The 17,046-nt window shown below is 39.8% G+C and overlaps 2 protein-coding genes across 3 annotated transcripts in view; both read left to right on the top strand.

Annotated features, from left to right (window-relative positions):
- Nucleotides 1–9,608, top strand: part of prmt3 (protein arginine methyltransferase 3) — a 76,750-nt gene extending 67,142 nt beyond the window's left edge. The window contains exon 16 of the mRNA XM_024296299.2: nucleotides 9,392–9,608. Coding sequence (XP_024152067.1) covers nucleotides 9,392–9,501 — 110 coding nt within the window. The 3' untranslated portion in view covers nucleotides 9,502–9,608. The remainder of the gene's footprint in view (nucleotides 1–9,391) is intronic.
- Nucleotides 9,609–9,724: 116 nt separating this feature from the next.
- slc6a5 (solute carrier family 6 member 5) overlaps nucleotides 9,725–17,046 on the top strand; it is a 33,064-nt gene continuing 25,742 nt past the window's right edge. The window contains exons 1-5 of one of the 2 annotated variants that reach the window (XM_024295999.2): nucleotides 9,725–12,435; nucleotides 13,182–13,610; nucleotides 14,953–15,100; nucleotides 15,299–15,430; nucleotides 15,530–15,703. In XM_024295999.2, coding sequence (XP_024151767.1) covers nucleotides 12,433–12,435; nucleotides 13,182–13,610; nucleotides 14,953–15,100; nucleotides 15,299–15,430; nucleotides 15,530–15,703 — 886 coding nt within the window. In that variant the 5' untranslated portion in view covers nucleotides 9,725–12,432. The other variant, XM_024295998.2, reaches the window with a different exon arrangement.

Raw genomic sequence — 17,046 nt, 5'->3', positions numbered from 1 at the left:
CACACACGGAGGGAAAGCCTCTCTCTCACTATCTCTATTTCATTTATTACTGTAGTTCAGCAGAGGAGGAAAAGATTTGGTCCTGACTCCTGACAAAAAATGAACATGAAAGTGTTATGGAAATTTTATTTTTGATGTTTTTTATTTTATTTTACTGAACGTTGAAGTTTTGAATTTAAAATGCCCTTCACTTGCACTTGGGCTTTTGTTAGGCATTTTATGTTACAGCCTTTTATTGTTAAGAAAGTTTATCTCAATATAATGTTACAAAATAAAGTATTTCTGATGAAAACTATGAATTTTGCCATTCTTGTTTTCATAATTAATGTAGAACTGCTAAATTCCGCGAAGCACACATTTTTTTCCTTAAAAAAGGCCACATATTAATTTGCAATTAATCGTGAGTTAACTCTGGACAGTGCGATTAATCGCAATTAAAAATTTTAATCGCCTGACAGCTCTAATGACAACCCATTGCACCACCTATCTATTAGTCCGCTTTTTGTGAAATAGTAATTTTAAACTAAGCAAAATAAACAGTATTACAGTACTAAAAATTAATTGAATACCTACAGATGCAGAAAAAAGTATGTGAACTCATTGGAAGTATACCTCAATTCTTGTAAGAATTGGACACATGTTGCGTTTTTTCTTTTTTATCTAAATCTAAATTGCAACAATAGTGAAAAACATTGCCTGCTTAAATCACACCAAAATATGTTTTTATTGAATACAATCGTTTTTCCAGTTTATGCATAAAACCAAGTAATTGGTGAAAAATGGTTCACATATTTATTTTGTATGTGACCATGGTATAAGTGGGATAATACCCGTCGAAGTGAGCATTGATAGAAATGAACGCATGCCGTGGAAGCCAGAACCGTCTGTCTCAAAGTTGCTTCCGCCATTTGTCTCTTGTTTTTTCTTCGGGTTAGATTGCTTTTTCACAAAAATTAAGAATATTTGCAACTTCCAAGATCGCTGACTCGCAATCTTTATAAATATAGTAGAGTGTAGTAAAATATTATCTTGGGGCGATGTATTTTTTGTTCTGAAATGCAGATTAATGTTGGATATTAAGTTTATAAACTAAAACAAAGCCGCTACTGTCACTGGAAGTAAATAAATCTTCGTGTTGGTGAAGCTTCCGGTTTCCAAAGTAAGACGAGAAAGATCTTTTTTTCCATTTAAAAACTGAGACTGAAGTTCCGCTCACTGACATAACTTCTGAAAAAAGGAATTAGCTTCAACATTCTTTTGGTTATGGTATCTCTTCAACAGTTGATGTAATTAACGAAACCCCAGCGGACTCTGAAGCGGAGAAAAGCAGTCTTACGCTGAAGTGATGCTTCACACAGCCAAAGGGCGGATCTAATCAACGTGAATCGGCTGATTCTACTGCGGAAATAAACGACTTTTGTCATATTGGCTCCGTAGCAATATGTAATGCTTATAACGAAAATGTTGAAGACTTTAAGGATGGAAAACTGTGAAGAATATTTTTAGGTTTTGAAGTAAAATGATCAAAAATAATTTTTTTTCATGCTTTTTATGTTGTTTATATTACTGCTGAACTTGACCAGAAGGTTGACAATAAAATAATAATAATAATAAAAAAAAACATGTTTAAAAGGACAAGCATCATTTCTTAAAATCTAAATCTTTGTGTTTTTATCATTTTAGTTGATTCTGATCTACTGTTCTAAATAAAGGTATAAATGATGGTGATTGATTACAAATTATTTCAATTTTCATACATCCAGTAATATAGCAACAGACATTATATTATAAAGTGAGAATTGTGGTTCGGTTTGTGAATCGTTGGGCCTGATTCATGAATCGAATCAGATCGCCACCCAACGATCCGCAGCCCTAATTCACCCAGATAACATAAACTAACGGACTCTGCAGAAGCAACCATCCTCCTGTTCACCTCGGACTTCTGAGTTTTCCATTAATTTCTTATAATGCACACTTCGTAGAGCATTATCCCAAATATATGGATGTAACAATTCACTTTCCCCACAATCCAGTTCAAACCTCAATTTTTTTGTCACAATTTTCTTCGGGTTCAATGTATAATTTATCCATTACAAAATAACTACAGAAAACTAATAATTCACATAAATATTTTTTTAGGAATTATAAAAACTTTTCTGTTGGCCTATTCTAAAGCTGGTGTAATATGAAAAGACAATATTAAATATTTCAATTTATACTTTAATTTATACACATGTTTGACACTTTCAATGTAAACAGATGCAAATATATGCAGTAGAGAGGCAATGATTCCCCATGGTTCAGTGGTGTTGCCTACATTTGGGTTTACATTGAGTGTTCCTTTCAGACAGCAGAGACTTGTCCTGACTGTGTCTGGGTACATCGGTTTCAGAATGTAACCACACATAAATGACAGCACTTTAAATAATTCACCAATTGACTGCGTGTATTTGCATTGTAATTTCATGCACAAAGACTGCATCGGGCTGAGATGAGCTGGTTTCATGGCCCTGCTTGTGCTTAATGACACTGGCATGTTGATGTATGGTATCACAGTGAAAACCAGGCTCCATCCCACCACTCATTTCCACACATGGTTAGCTCTTTTTCCCAGCTTCTGAGTATAGCAAGTTTCCTGGAGGCACGAGGGCCTTTTTCCACGGGGAGTCTAGTTTGACTGATTACAGCAAAGCTGATGTTGTAACACTGTTGACTTAAAACACACTGTCAGCACTTGTGCTGCCTCAACATCTCGGTCTGAAACACTCAGGATATGTTGGAAAGATAATTGCAAAGTTATTTTTAGGGCAAAAGTGTTTGATTCTAGATTGCTTCTTTTGTAAGCAAAGGTCAGGCTATTATTTTCGTGGCCTTCATCACCTCTTTGCTGGCTTCAATTTCACAGCTTTGCCAGTGGGGTCTACCACAGTTGCTTTTAAGAGACACACCACCACGAGTACACTATTGGTCATTGTAGAGCTGTCACCCAACTCATGCTTTTGTACAGTGAAAGATGATCATCCTTACTTGTAGTTGCACTGCGTAAGATCATTCCAACAAATGCCCACTTAATGTTTTCTCTTCATTAAACTACTTACTCTTCTTGTTTAGCTCACGGTTTTTCTACTCTTTGCGAGCACATGTCCACCAGTGGGAAGAGGCTTGCTGCAAAATGTGAAAGCAGTACAGATCTGGTAAACTTTCACAGTTCTATTCCACTATATAAAAGACTTGATGTCCTTTAATTCCTACCAGTGGAAAAACCACAACTATTAATTTCTCCTTTCTGATCAAATGTTTAAAGATTTGGCACTTCTGTGAGTTAAAGGGGAAGTCATCCATTTGTCACCACCAAATCCAAGTCCCTGATTGGTCAAAGTTTGACCTGGTTTAACTTGCATTGCATGTTCAATTGCTATGCGTTTTGTAGACTGAGCCCGAAAACGATCGTAAAAACTTTTGTAGCCATACATGAAGTACTTGGAACATGAGGGTTTACGTACTTTTACCTAAAGTTTTCACTAGAAGTGGCTGCTTGAACACACGATGCAGAGGCCAGTGTGGGCATAACTTTAGTGTGCAGGCCTCCAATATTTGAAAATTAACCCCACTCATATTGCAGGAATTGTTCTATACACTACTGGAACCTCTAGTGTGAAACCAAATCAAAGGTGTGAATCAGTTCAAACCGTATCTTCATGACCATCCCCGTGTGAAATCTCCTTAAATTCTGAACTACATGTTAAATGTGTCTCAGTGATAAACCGATGAAAGACGAAGGTAAAAGGCTGCACGTTGGCCTAGAACAGTGTTAATTTTGACGGAGAATTTTAATTTAGTTTTAGTCGTAGTCTTTTGACTAAAATAGGGTTTAGTTTTAGTCGCAATTTAGTCATGTTGATTCTATTAATTTTAGTCAAATTTTAGTCGACGAAATTACAGTAGATATGTAGTCGACAAAAATATAGAATAAAGGTAAAGCATTTTAATAAAATTTACTAAGTATGATCATATTAATAACATGCAAAGATTTTACTAATTTGAAAAAATATTTTACTTCACTTTGCTTTCCAAACTTGTCATTTCTGCGAATTCAGCTTCAACAACTTAAACACATTAAAAGAAAAAATAATTATAATTCCTTCCCATTTCCAATAAGAAAGTGTCTAGTTGTACGTAATTTTCAAAAAACGTGCAGCCAGTGCTAAACTTTTTGCAGCTCACGGCTCCACCAGGGGATGGGTCAAATGTGGAGAACACATTTCACACTTTTAGGAGTGTGACAGTTAATGGGACTTTAACTTTAAGTTTAATTTTAAATATGTGCGGCCAACAAAATAAATCCAACCTTGGAGAAACTTAAAATGCAGCAACGGGATCCTGCTGCACGTATTACATGTGGACAAAACATGAATTTCCATCATATTCTATACTGGTCACATGTAAATATGTGTAAATAACATCAGTCTTATTATAAATGTCTGAGCGTAAAAAAAAAAACTTGTATTGAGGAGGTAGTCAAGTGTAAAAATGCATTAAAAAAACATTCACTAGTAGGGAGAAAGCTGTCCAGAACACGTGTGAGCATGTTATATGTGCTTGACCAGCATGTGTGGAGAGCTGTAATACCACCACCAGCCAATAGAGGGCGTTGTTATCATGTAAGACGTGGTGGAGTTGGAGATTAAACCGGTGACTGCTTGTGGAGCTGAAGAAGCAGCGGGGCTGCTAGCGTTCGGAAATACACTAAAACATCGGTTTATAACTTTACAAACGTCATGCTAAAAGAAAAACGAATTACTGACATTAGGGGGAGAATTTGGATTCAGCCCAATACGCTGGAAATAATCGTGTTTGTATGTTTACCTTTGCGTGGATTTCAGGCTGGCTTGTCTGCAAACGTCGCTTCAGGTTTTCTTGTGTTTTTGCCTGTGTATCGCTCCACACAACGTCTTGTTGAGGGTGGCGTTGAATATAACATTTGACCCTATATGTACTTCTCTGTTTCTACCTGGATTAGACATTTTTCACCTATATCACAGACACAATTCATTGAAATAGCGTCTTAGCGGGCGGCTGCAGGGCTCTGTGTTCTGATTGGATCGCTTTGCATTTGCTCCCGCCCTCCTCCACCAGGAGTCACTATGATTGGATGTCGTCTTCGAAGAACATTTTCGTTTCGTTTTTATTCGTTGACGAAAAAGTCTATCAATTTTGTTAAAGTTTCCGTGTCTGGGCGGAAGTTTTTGTTTCGTTTTCGTTTTCGTTGGGTGAAAAAGGTCGTTGACAAAGACGATGACGAAAATTTTTCGTCAACGAAATTAACATTGGCCTAGAAATCATATTGGCACACTGGTCAAAGTTTTCCCGGCTGTGTCCTTTTCGTGTGGTTTACATGTTGTTCCAATGCATGCGTGGATTTTCTCCGGGCACTCCGGCTTCTCCCACCGTCCAATAACATCCTTCATAGATTAATTGGTTACTGTAAAGTACCTCTAGGTGTGAGTGAGCCTTGGACTGATTGTGTTTGCCCCCTTGAAAGACTAGCGACCTGTCCAGGGTGTACCCCATCTTCAGTAGCTGGGACGCACTCCAGCAACCCCGTGACTCCAAAAGGGATATAGCACAATGAGAAAAAAGGGATGGTCCTATATATGTGTGTGTTGTTTTTTATATATATATATATTCTATGGTAAATGGCGTATACTTGTATAGTCCTTTTCTACCTTCCTCAAAGGCCCAAAGCGCTTCACGGTCTCATTGACCTGTTCACACACGCATTCACACACTGGTAGTTTCAGTGTCTTGCCCAAGGACACTTCGACACATGGGCGGGCAAAGCGGGAATCGAACTCACAATCTTCCAAACGGGGGTCATTCTTTATGTTTCATAATACACTAGAAATCACTTCAATTTCTGGACGTCTATGTACCATATCCGTGCATGTCCGTGTCCCTCGATTGGTTCACATCATTCATTTGTTTGTTTGTTTTTCTTTGGATCAGCCCTTAAAAAGTCCTTTGCCATTCAGTTTGTGCACAGTTTCTGCATGTTGGTTTTCACTAAAAAAAAAAGCTCCTTCTGGCCTCTCTGCAATGTAACGAAAGACCCAGAGTGTGGCGCCGGTGACAGACTCAGTCTCTGTGGTGTTGGCATGGCAACGAGAGCGATGTGACAGCAGCAATAGTGGACGCCTCACTGGTGATGGAATTACAGTCAGCATTTTCTCTCCTCATCCCCGTCTAACCTCCAGCACGGACTGCGGAGAGCATACAAAGGAAGTCGGGTGGAAGATTAGAAGATGCTCGTTTGCCGTTTGGGTAAACATTCATTTACCTCCAGCAGTCAAACGTGAGGTTAATCAGAGTGATTATGACTCATAATCAGCTGCATCTTCTCCCGACTTTCTAATCGCTCTGCCGTTGTACAGTAGATGCACTTATTTCCTGCCATCTGGAGAAATCATAGCATCTGCATTCATGCACACACACAGAGTCTTGGTTATTAACATACATGAGAGCCTTTACACACCCTCATTTGGTGAGACATCAGCGCTCTCCTGCTGCAGAGGCCTGAGCTCAGCAGCACTGTAGCGCTGCAGGGCACGGAAGGAATTCCACTCCATCTCCAACATACTGACTCAGTGAAATTGGTTTCTGTCTTTTGATGTATTTCATTCACCCTTCAAGTCGGACGAAAGCACAGAGGTCGTTAAGGTTAATGGTGTAAAGAGGATAGTTATGAAAATGAGTAGAAATTTGATGACATGGAATGAATGCAGAGTGCACCCGCTTTTTATAAATAATAAAAAAAAAAAACGACAGAAATTTTAATTAAATTGAAATTTTCCACGTCATTTCTTCAAAGCTATGAGAGTAGATCTTTGTATAATAGTTGATGAATCAAAAACAAACTGTAGGGTGTCATTTATCTGATGTTTTTTTATAGCTCAAAATATTTCTGTAGCTGTCCACTTTTAGCGAATCACACTAATAGAAAAATGTTTCAGCAAGGAAGCTCTTTGGAGTTACACATGGAAGACTGGATCAAAGAATCAGTCAACCAACAATTGCTCCACTGGGATGAAGCACGTTTCTCCAATCTGTCCAGTTCTTAAATCAAAGACTTGATTGAGCAAAGGGGTAAAAGAGCAGGGGGATACAGACATCAATGCATTGGGTTTGAACGATTAAAAAAATATATTTATTATTTTAATAAACCATCAACGTTTTCATCATTAAATCACAGTGGATCCATAGTCATTGTAACATGAACTGATCCAACATCTCATTTTTTACAGTGTAGCTAACAAAAAAAGATAATACAGTTGAAAATAACTAAATAAATAGATAGCACTAAAATATAATAAATGATGGATTTACCTTTAACACCCCCCCCCCCCNACACACAGTTCCAGACTCTACAGTAGGCGGTGGGTGAACTTTTTGACTTGTGGGCCACAAAGGGTTCTAAAATTTGACAGAAGGGCCGGACCAGGAGCAGATTATTGGAGAGTTTTAGTAATCTACCTCATTAGAGAAAGAAATAACATTAAATCTGGGAAAAAAAGGATCCTTTAATTTTGATTGTAAATAAATATAAACATTTTAAAACAGAACATTTTGGAGATTTTCTTCCTAAGCTGCAACTTTTGCTCTTATTTTAGAGCTAATTGAACCAATGGGTTGATGTCTCTCAGGGAAAAATGCAAGCTTAAAGAAAAACACGTAACCATCAGAAAAACAACAAATCTTCTGCCACCACATGAGCGCAGAATAACTTTCTGCACCTAGACACTGGATAGGCAACTCCAGACCTCGAGGGCCGCAATCTGGCATGTTTTCCAACATCCCCTGGTATGTTTTAATTGGCTGGACACGCCTGAAACAGGTAATCAGTCATCAGTAGGGCTTGGAAATCTGGAAATCATGCAGACACTGCGGCCCTCGAGGCCTGGAGTTGCCTATCCCTAATTTAGACAAACTTATTTGTAGTCCACGATCTTTGGGAGACACCAGAATCACATGGAAAATAAAACATTAAAAATGATCAATATCAGTATTCCAGATTGAAGGACCAGATTAAATACTTTAAAGGGCCGTATATGGCCCCCGGGCCGTAGTTTCCCCACCTCTGGTCTAGAGCCTCCTTTCACTGAACCGTCCAGTACAGTACGGTCCGGTTTTGAGGGTTTCCATTATAAAATGAAACCATTAAACAGTTCTGACCCGTACCTCTTGAGGGCCCCCATCCGTTGTAGATCCATAGAAAAATAGAACGGGATGGTTGGGGCGGAAAGTGAAGACGACATTAGAAAGCACCAGTATAGCGCTGAGCTAAGTATTCTTCTTAGCCGTCAGCAATCTTCTTTCAAACAACAAAAAATTCTTGTTATACACGATGTACAAAAAGTAAACCAAGAAAAAGACGAGCTGCTGCATTGTTGTTGGTTTTCTAGTCGCCGCACTACAATGACACACTAGCGGTCTACACCATGCATGTGCCGTGACAACAAACTGCTCAGTGAAAGCGCGGCTTAACTGAGTGGAAACGCTCGCCAGAATTACCTGGACCGTACTCTGCTACTCCTTACCGTACCGGACTGCTCAGTGGAAAACGTTTGTAGTTTGTGGTGAGCCACAACCTAAAGCAGCTGGAAGCTGAAGATCAGCTACTACATTTGTTTATAACATTCAGCAGACATCCTCACCAGTACCTGGTCAACCTGAACAACCTGTGAGTCAGCCTGGAGCTGTGGGCATTTTTGTGTTCTTTCTGCTCTTGTTCGGGTTCTACTGAGACCAGTTTAAGTCTTGTGTGAACTTAATATAGTTCAATTAAATTCAATGGAATATGTAATTATTGTGTCACAAAAAAGTTGATCCAAAAAGGAAACAAAGGTCTGTCTACTTGGTGTTTGTTTGTTCGTGGAGGATTTTGGCACTTAAACACTCACTCTTAATGAAAACAGTGTTTTTTGTGTTTTTAACTTGTTCTTCTGTCATTTTTCTCATGATGGAGACAAAATATATAAAGTAAATAAAGCTCAATACTGCTTTCTTTGATCAAATTATTGTGTATCAGGAGCAGACGATAAAATACCATTTGAAAAAGAGATTATTGGTGATAGAAAACACATCAACACAAGGGGGTGCTCCACACTATCGATCCCGCCCACAGTTTAGAGGTAAATTTCTAATGAACTGCAGAAACTATGTCCTGGAAAACACTTTTTTTTTAATAGCATCATCATATATTTAAAAAAAACACTGGGAACAATTTTACAAAAGATTCAAAAAATGATCAAAGAGAGTCTTAAATAAGAACTTAACTCTGAAAATGAGATTTTTCGGATTATTTCATAATAATTGCTCTATTTTTTTCCGTTAGGGGAGGAACTCCAAGGAAAGATCTTCGTACGTAAAAATAAGAAAGACCCCCGTGCATTGTGGGTCACCATTGACCTCCAAGACAGGAAGCAGACTTACAGCCTGCAGTGATGACGACGGTCCACAAAAGGAAACACTTTTTATTATCAACCGTTTCTGTGTAACGTAGAAGTAAACCAATGAACTTTTTTATTGAAATAAAAATAGTTAAAAGAAAACTTGTCATAAATGTGTCTCTGTCTGCTTTAACTGATAAACTTTTATTATCTTTTTTTGGTCAAGTTTGCTTCTTTTTGTCTAAACATGAAGAGTTTGGGGTCTGTTCGACTCACACCCAAAAATAGCCTTAAGTGTTTTATGAAAGGTTTTTCTCAACAATAACTTTTCAAATGTCATGAAACAAAAAAAAGGTTTTTGCCTTCTCACCTCCTATTCTGCCTGACACCTCTGACAGCAGAGGTTTCTCCCATCCGTAGGGATCTGACGACAACACAAAAGTGAATTTTCGCTTTAAAAAGGCTGACTGAAGCCTCTCACTGAGCAGCTCTGCTTACAGTTAAAGATTTTTTTTTTCCATCTTGTCAGTCTGAGATGATGAATACTGAACTCAGTTTGGATTTGTGTGCAGAAGGAGCAAACCGGGATGCTTATCACTCACTTGTGGTGTATTCATGTGTTTATGCTAAATTGTGGGTTCTGTGTGCAGCTGTAAAATCATTCATCATAAATAAGTGCAACTTTTTTGCATATTTCTGCAGCAATCGGTTAATATTTTATTCCATTTTTATTCAGCATGCATTTACCAGTAAAAAAAGTTTCTAATTCAACATATTTTGCACTTAAAAACATTTTTACTTTTAAATTTGTAATTTTGTTGAGCTTTAAAACCTCCAACATCCACATAGGTGAGCTCAAATAGTGCATAAAGAGTATCCTGATTAAAAGATAATAATTGCATCAAAATGATCCTTTCATTAATGTGGACAAACATTCATTTTATTTTGACTTGTTTTAAATTATAAGCCAAATATAAAGAAATGATGAATGAGTTGATGGAGGCTTGTCAAGTGAAGGCCTCATGATTCAGGGCCCATGCTGGTGGGGAGGGTCGTGGGTCTGGATGACCCCCTCTGTTAAATCACAGCTTTCCAGGAGCTGGGGAATGGATGGATCTTCTTATCACTAAGGCGACAGGGCGGAGCAGTGATCCATTAATTACACCAGCAGCTCCTGTAATTAACCAGAACAGAGAGAAGCCGTTCCAGTGGGCTGGAACTGACCCGTTTGATGGAAGTTCAGAGGGAGAAATGTAAAAAAAAAAATCCCCAAAATGCTGTTTGAACATGTCATCTCTTTCTTCAAATTAACTTAAAATCGTATAAACTGCTTTTAAAAATGATAAGCGCTAGTTGTCAGTGCGCGTGCGCAAAAAAAAAAAAAAAAAAAAGAAAGAAAAGATCAATTACAATTACTCTCCGTTGACAATGTAATTAAATCCCGCCGCGTTTGCGCCTTATCTGGAAGGAGTGGTTTCCAGGCGGAAGGAGCGCGCGGCGCGCGCGGACGGCGGAGGGCCTCTTCCGCGCGTCCCCACTGGAGGAGAAAGCCTCCAAGCTCCAGCTGTCGGGAGGTGAGCGCCAAGACTGTTCAGACCTGCAGTGGAGACGTAACTGTGACGTGCTGTGGAAAAACACCAGTGTGGATGATCATTTTATTTTCTCCCTTTTTGCTGCAATCATTTGTCTTAAGTTGATAATAAATGTTTAGTAATTTAAAATGTCTGTTGAGTTCATCAAATCTGGATCCTGTGGCCAGAAATGTTTTACTTTATGCAAAGATTGGATTAAAATGTGTACTTTATGTGAAGGTAGTTGACTAAGGTTTTTCTTTTTATTTGGAAACAAGCGTGTATAAATGTTATTTGTGTTTGATGAATTTTATTATTTAGTTTTAGGATACGTTTTTTGTCGCGTGTATTAAAACATAAATCTTTGTTGCGCATTTTTCCTTTTAAGCTCCGTTTGATTTTCTGCTGCTAGAAGGCCCAAACTCAAGTTCCCATTTTTCCTTTAAAGACATTTATTGGAAAAATGTTTAGTCACAGCAACTCCTCATTGCTTCCATGTGCATTTTTGGTGTAAACTGAGAGTGGGTAAATGGGAGCCTATGCGCAATGCAGTGTTTTAAGTGTGGAACCCACTCCCCCTCCTCCCAGCTTCCAGTGCAAGCTCCAGTGGTCTGTTCTGGCTGTTCCTTAAAAGCTGTAAAAAAAAAAAAAAAAACTTCTTGCGTAATACTAACAAATGAGTAGCTTTCCAAACTCCCTTTTGATCAATGCAGCTATTGGTGACGCGCGTAAAGCGTGCGTAAAACGCCTGAAGCGGAAATACTATTTTTAGTTCGCCCTCTTCAAAAGGTTATTTCGCGCAACTTTGGAGTAAACTTTTTAGAAACCCGTTTAGAATTATTTATGGAAACATGTTCATTATATGAAGCAATAGTTTAGACTTTGGATCAGGCGTCAGTTTAGTTTCTGCATCATTAAGCCACATTGTGAAGTTAAGAATGAAACTGTAACTTCTGTGTTTTGCTCAGAAACAACCCAAACCAGGAACACTTTGTCCCGAGCGCGCGGGCTTTGCGTGATCAAGCTCACGTGTTCATGTCTGTGTGTGAGACTTCTTCTACACATCCCTAAAGACGAGTGTATTAATCAGCTTTGGAAATGTCCATCCAGCGCTCACGCAAGCAACGTGCGTAATAGGAACGATTCGCGCACGAGTAAGACGCGCATCAGTCGTCTTTTTTTGGTTCCACTAGCCCCTTTAAAAAAAAAAAACGAATCCAAGGCCGTTGATTTATCAAACTCCTATTATCAAGAAAATGTCACGCGAAGGGCACCTTGCTGTCCTGCACTGACGCAAAACTCCAGCCTTTCTCTCGGAGCGACGGAAAAGCGAAGCACTCGCAGTTTGAATCAGTCCGCCTCCAGTCTGCTCTTTTTACAGCTGTTTCCAAGCCTGACGCCGGAGCTCGACAAAAATGGTAGGTACACAAACATGTTTCTTTATCTTTTGATCTGCAGATTAATTATTGGTGTTGGGACTTTGTTTCTGAGCTGTTTTGACTTTGATTGGACACTTTTTGGACGCAGTTTTGAAGTCGCGCTGTCCGTGGTCCTGAAATGGAAACTTTCTTCAAGAGGAGGCGCTCATTTTTGTTTGTTTTTATTTAAAACCACTAAATAACCATCTTAAATATCTAGCTTTCTTTTAAATAAACTGTAAATACCCTCTTTAACTATTCTGTGGAGAAATTTAATCTGCAGGATTTTCGTTTAAAGTTACATTTCAGAGTCATTTGTAATCCCGCCACCTCCAGTTTGTGCGGCGGCAATCCCGCATGCCTGCGGGGACAGCGGAGCGACTGGGAGACCTGCGGCAGCTTGTCTATTGCCCATAAAAAGCGGTGGATGTTGAGTGGCTGAATGACACGGAGGGGCCAAATGGGGCGTAAAATTAAAGAATCTTGCAGAAAGCCAGAATTGGGGAGGCAAAGCAACCCCCACCCCCTCCCTTCAACGCACAGATATTCTGCATTCATACTTCAGCACAGCCCGGATGTGCAGCGCGCTGACACTGTGGTGCAGCCTGCAAACAGAAGGAAGGCTGCAGGGAGGAAAGTGGTAGAAACATTTCGGACAGAGATGCGCCGCAGCGCTCTCTCTCTCGTGCGTCCCGCTCCTTGGTTCCCCCAGTTTGTGCTGCTGATCTGTTCCTCTCATGTTCCAGGATTGCTCTGAGCAAAGAGAAATGAGCACGCACGCTCCCGCCGGCTTCATCCCGGCACAGCAGCAGCCGGACGGAGCCGCTGGAATCCCAAACAACAAGCCGGACAACGCGGCCGCGTGCGCCCCGCACCAGCAGCCGCCTCCCTGCAACGAGAGCAAAACTTTTTACCCCGCGGAGAATAAACCGGGAGAGCTGGACACCAATAAAGCATATGGGACGTTCAAAAGCGCCCCCCCGCCGCCGGTGCCGGGATCAGCGGCGGTGAACTCGGATTTTAGGAAGGATTCGGTCGGTTCGGCCCGCGGCGACCCGCTCCGGGCAACCGCGGAGCAGAACAACACGGTGGGCAACTGGACGGCGATGAGCCAGACCACCATCATACTGGGAGCAGATGGGAACACGTCTGTTCAGCCGGGAGCCGTGACGGGGGTAAGGATGCAGATGAGCCGCGTGGGTCTGCCGCGCGTGGCGCCAAAGCCCTGGCGGCACCGCGCAGCAGATCAAAGCATGTGTGTTATTTATATATTTATTTATTTAGTCTGAGCAGCATCAGCATCCGTAAATGATGCGCAAAGGGAGGTTGAGCACAGCTGACCGTTGGTGGCCCTGTCGTTTGCGCACCTTTTTTGCGCAATAGGTGCTTTCCAGTCATTCGCTGCTTAATTGTTTTGCTGGTTTCTATTGTCTGCATGTTCATAAGGTGTGCAGAAGACCTGAAGGTGTGCGCGCTCTCGGGACTTCCCCTGCTGTTGTCTTAATGCCAAAAAACTTAAAACAAATCAACTTCCTCTGACTGTTTCTTATAATTACTTGTTTGGATTCCAACTCTTCGGTTTTGGCCTCCATACTCTCACGGGGCCGGACACTCCACCCCCCAACCCCCACCCCCCCCCGTGGAGGAAACTGCGGTCGGTTTCCTGTTCCAGTGAGGACAGCCCTCGCTGAGTCAAACCCGCACGTGCACTGCTTGCTTTAATATGAATTCATGCAGTGTGTTTGATGAATCCGCTTCGCGGCGTCCTGCCGGGCTTTTGTAATTACGCGCCATCATTAGTGCGCGCGTGTTTACGTTTCAAATAAATCAGTGCAATCGAAATCCGTGACTAATTTCGAGTGGAATCATCCAGTTCCACCTTTAAAAAAGCTGAACAATCAAAAAATGTTAACAAGAAATCCGTTTTTTAATGTAGAATGTGCGAAAAATCAATTTATGACTAATTTATTTAGATGTAAATCGATTCAATATTGAGCTTATTAGCAAAAAATTATAAATGTCAAAAAATCTGATTACATTTCTACTTTAGTTAATTCACATTTAAACGAAAAAAATGAGTGTGGGGCGAAAACTTTACAAATAAGAGTTTCTGAAGGAAGCCCAATTTAATCAATGATTTTGTCAAAAGTAAACGGGGTTGATTTATCTTTCTTAAACAGATATTTTAGGGTTCAAATCAATGAGCAAACCCGTTTTTGTGCGCAAAAGTAAATCTATGAACCATTTATTTTGATGTACATTTATGAAGTTAATGGCAACAAATAATACAAAAATCCGACATATTTTCTGTTTTAGTCGATTTACATTTAAACGAAATTTACGAGTTTTGGTGTGAAAACTTTCAAAATAAAAGTTTCTGAAGAAACGGATGGAAACTTAATTTTATGAAATTGTTCTGTCAGACATTTACAAGATTCATTTGAGTTTAAAAAATAAATAGTTGTACATTTTAGCCTAAATCAAAAATCAAATTAGTGACTTGCTGTTTTCTGTCAGGGGGAGGATGATGACGAGGACGGAGATGAGAATAAGGCCAGAGGAAACTGGTCAAACAAACTGGACTTTATTCTGTCCATGGTTGGTTATGCGGTTGGACTGGGGAACGTGTGGAGGTTTCCTTATCTCGCCTTCCAAAACGGTGGAGGTAAGAAAGAGTCCAGAGGTTTGATGCTGAACGTCCATCTGGTTTCATTAAAGGTTAAACATAAGAATAAATTGTCTTTAAAAACGCAAAATAACTGTATAAAAACAATTGAATGAAATTGATTTCTAACTGTTGTGTTGCGTGCGTAAACGTGGCGCACAGTTGAAAGCTGTCTGGTTTTGGATCACCCCCCTCCAGGAGCGTTTCTCATCCCCTACCTGACGATGCTGGGCATTGCAGGAATCCCGATCTTCCTGCTGGAAGTTTCTTTGGGTCAGTTTGCCAGCCAGGGGCCCGTGTCTGTCTGGAAATGCATTCCAGCCCTGCAAGGTAAACTGGCGCGAGTGAAAAGCATTTTTTGGATTTGTCTCCATTTCTCCACTTTCCTTTAGAGTAATGCATATATTTCGTCTCATTTATTTATTTTAGGTTGCGGGATTGCCATGTTGATAATATCTGTCTTGATAGCCATATACTATAATATTATAATGTGCTGGACACTGTACTACCTGTTCGCTTCGTTGAAGGGCTCACTGCCATGGGCTAACTGTAGGAATGAGTGGAACACGGTGGAATGTAAGGACAAAGACATGCTGCTGTTAGGTAAGGCGCACACTGGCTTCCGCGCGCACTAACAGCACCTCACTCCCCACAATGCGCAATGCGTCATGACTCCCTCAGCTGAGGTGTCCTGCGGTATAATGAATCATGACCTGCGATCTCTGCGGTGTTTCACTCCCAGACGCAGCAGGAGACCCTCACCTGTCTGTTCCGAGTGGTACAGGCCAAACAAAGAAGGCCGTGCGCAATGGATAAAAAAATAAACATTTTAATTAATCATTTCATTCGTCTTTCAAATGACTATTTATTATTCTGCCTGCAAATTACAATCTAAATGAGATGTAATTGTGTTATATTTTTTAATTTCTTAGTACAAAATAAATTTAAAAAATAGCATCCAGTCAACAATAAAATATGAGTTAATTGATAATGTGGATTTATGCGATTTAAATCGAAGAAAATCGTTTTTTGTCTATTTTTTGGTTTGGAATTCGCCTTTAGCGATTCTGTGACTTCAGCACAAAAACTGCTTGCTTGACAAATTTACTGTACAGCCTGAGCCGCTGCTGCAGTGCTGCAGTTGACCCGCCACTGACCCCTGCTGGCTCGAGGAGGAACAGCAGGCCTTAAAACATTTTCAATCCATTGTCCAAACGAGCTTGATCCCAATCGAGGTTTGATTCGATTTATTTACATATATGATGAGAATATAAGAATACAAATAGTTAAAGGAAAATCTGAAAAATCAAATCATGTGATGGTGTGTCACAGAAACCAAACTGGGTTTATTCAAGACGGTCACACACCTCTGTAAAAAATAAAATAAAATACAGCGGGTAAAGAAATAGGAACTATATTGAAGGATCTAAAACATAACAACAAACTACTGTAAAATAATTCAAACATCAAACTGTTTTTTATAAAAAATAAATTGTAAAACATTTCTTTTCAAACATAATCAAACCCTATTTTTATATCTTGATATCAAACTCTTTTTAGGTTGTTTCTATTGAATCTTGTTATCAAGAACTCAAACTTATTTTAAAATTTGCTGCCACTGTAACATAAAAATACCTAACTTGTGACTTTCGGACAAGAGGAAGGTGAAATGTCTGCACTTGTCTGGTATAGAGTGAAGTTGAAATTGTTTATATGTTTGCCCTGATTGATCACTACAGAGAATGTAAGTATCTGATGAATATCATAATTATTAAACAAAGGGTACACGAGGATACTGGAGCCTATTCCAGCAGCTACTGCTAGGTGAAGGTGGGATACACCCCGACCTGGTCAACAGTCTGTTTACACTCACTTTCATAGGATGATTTAGAATAACCTTTAACCTCTGATGCATGTTTTCGGACTGTGGAAGAAGGTGTAGTGTC

Source organism: Oryzias melastigma, linkage group LG3 (assembly GCF_002922805.2).
Source record: "Oryzias melastigma strain HK-1 linkage group LG3, ASM292280v2, whole genome shotgun sequence".
Lineage (NCBI taxonomy): Eukaryota > Metazoa > Chordata > Actinopteri > Beloniformes > Adrianichthyidae > Oryzias > Oryzias melastigma.
The sequence above is the reverse complement of the archived record's forward strand: the minus strand, read 5'-3'. Positions and strand labels throughout refer to the sequence as shown.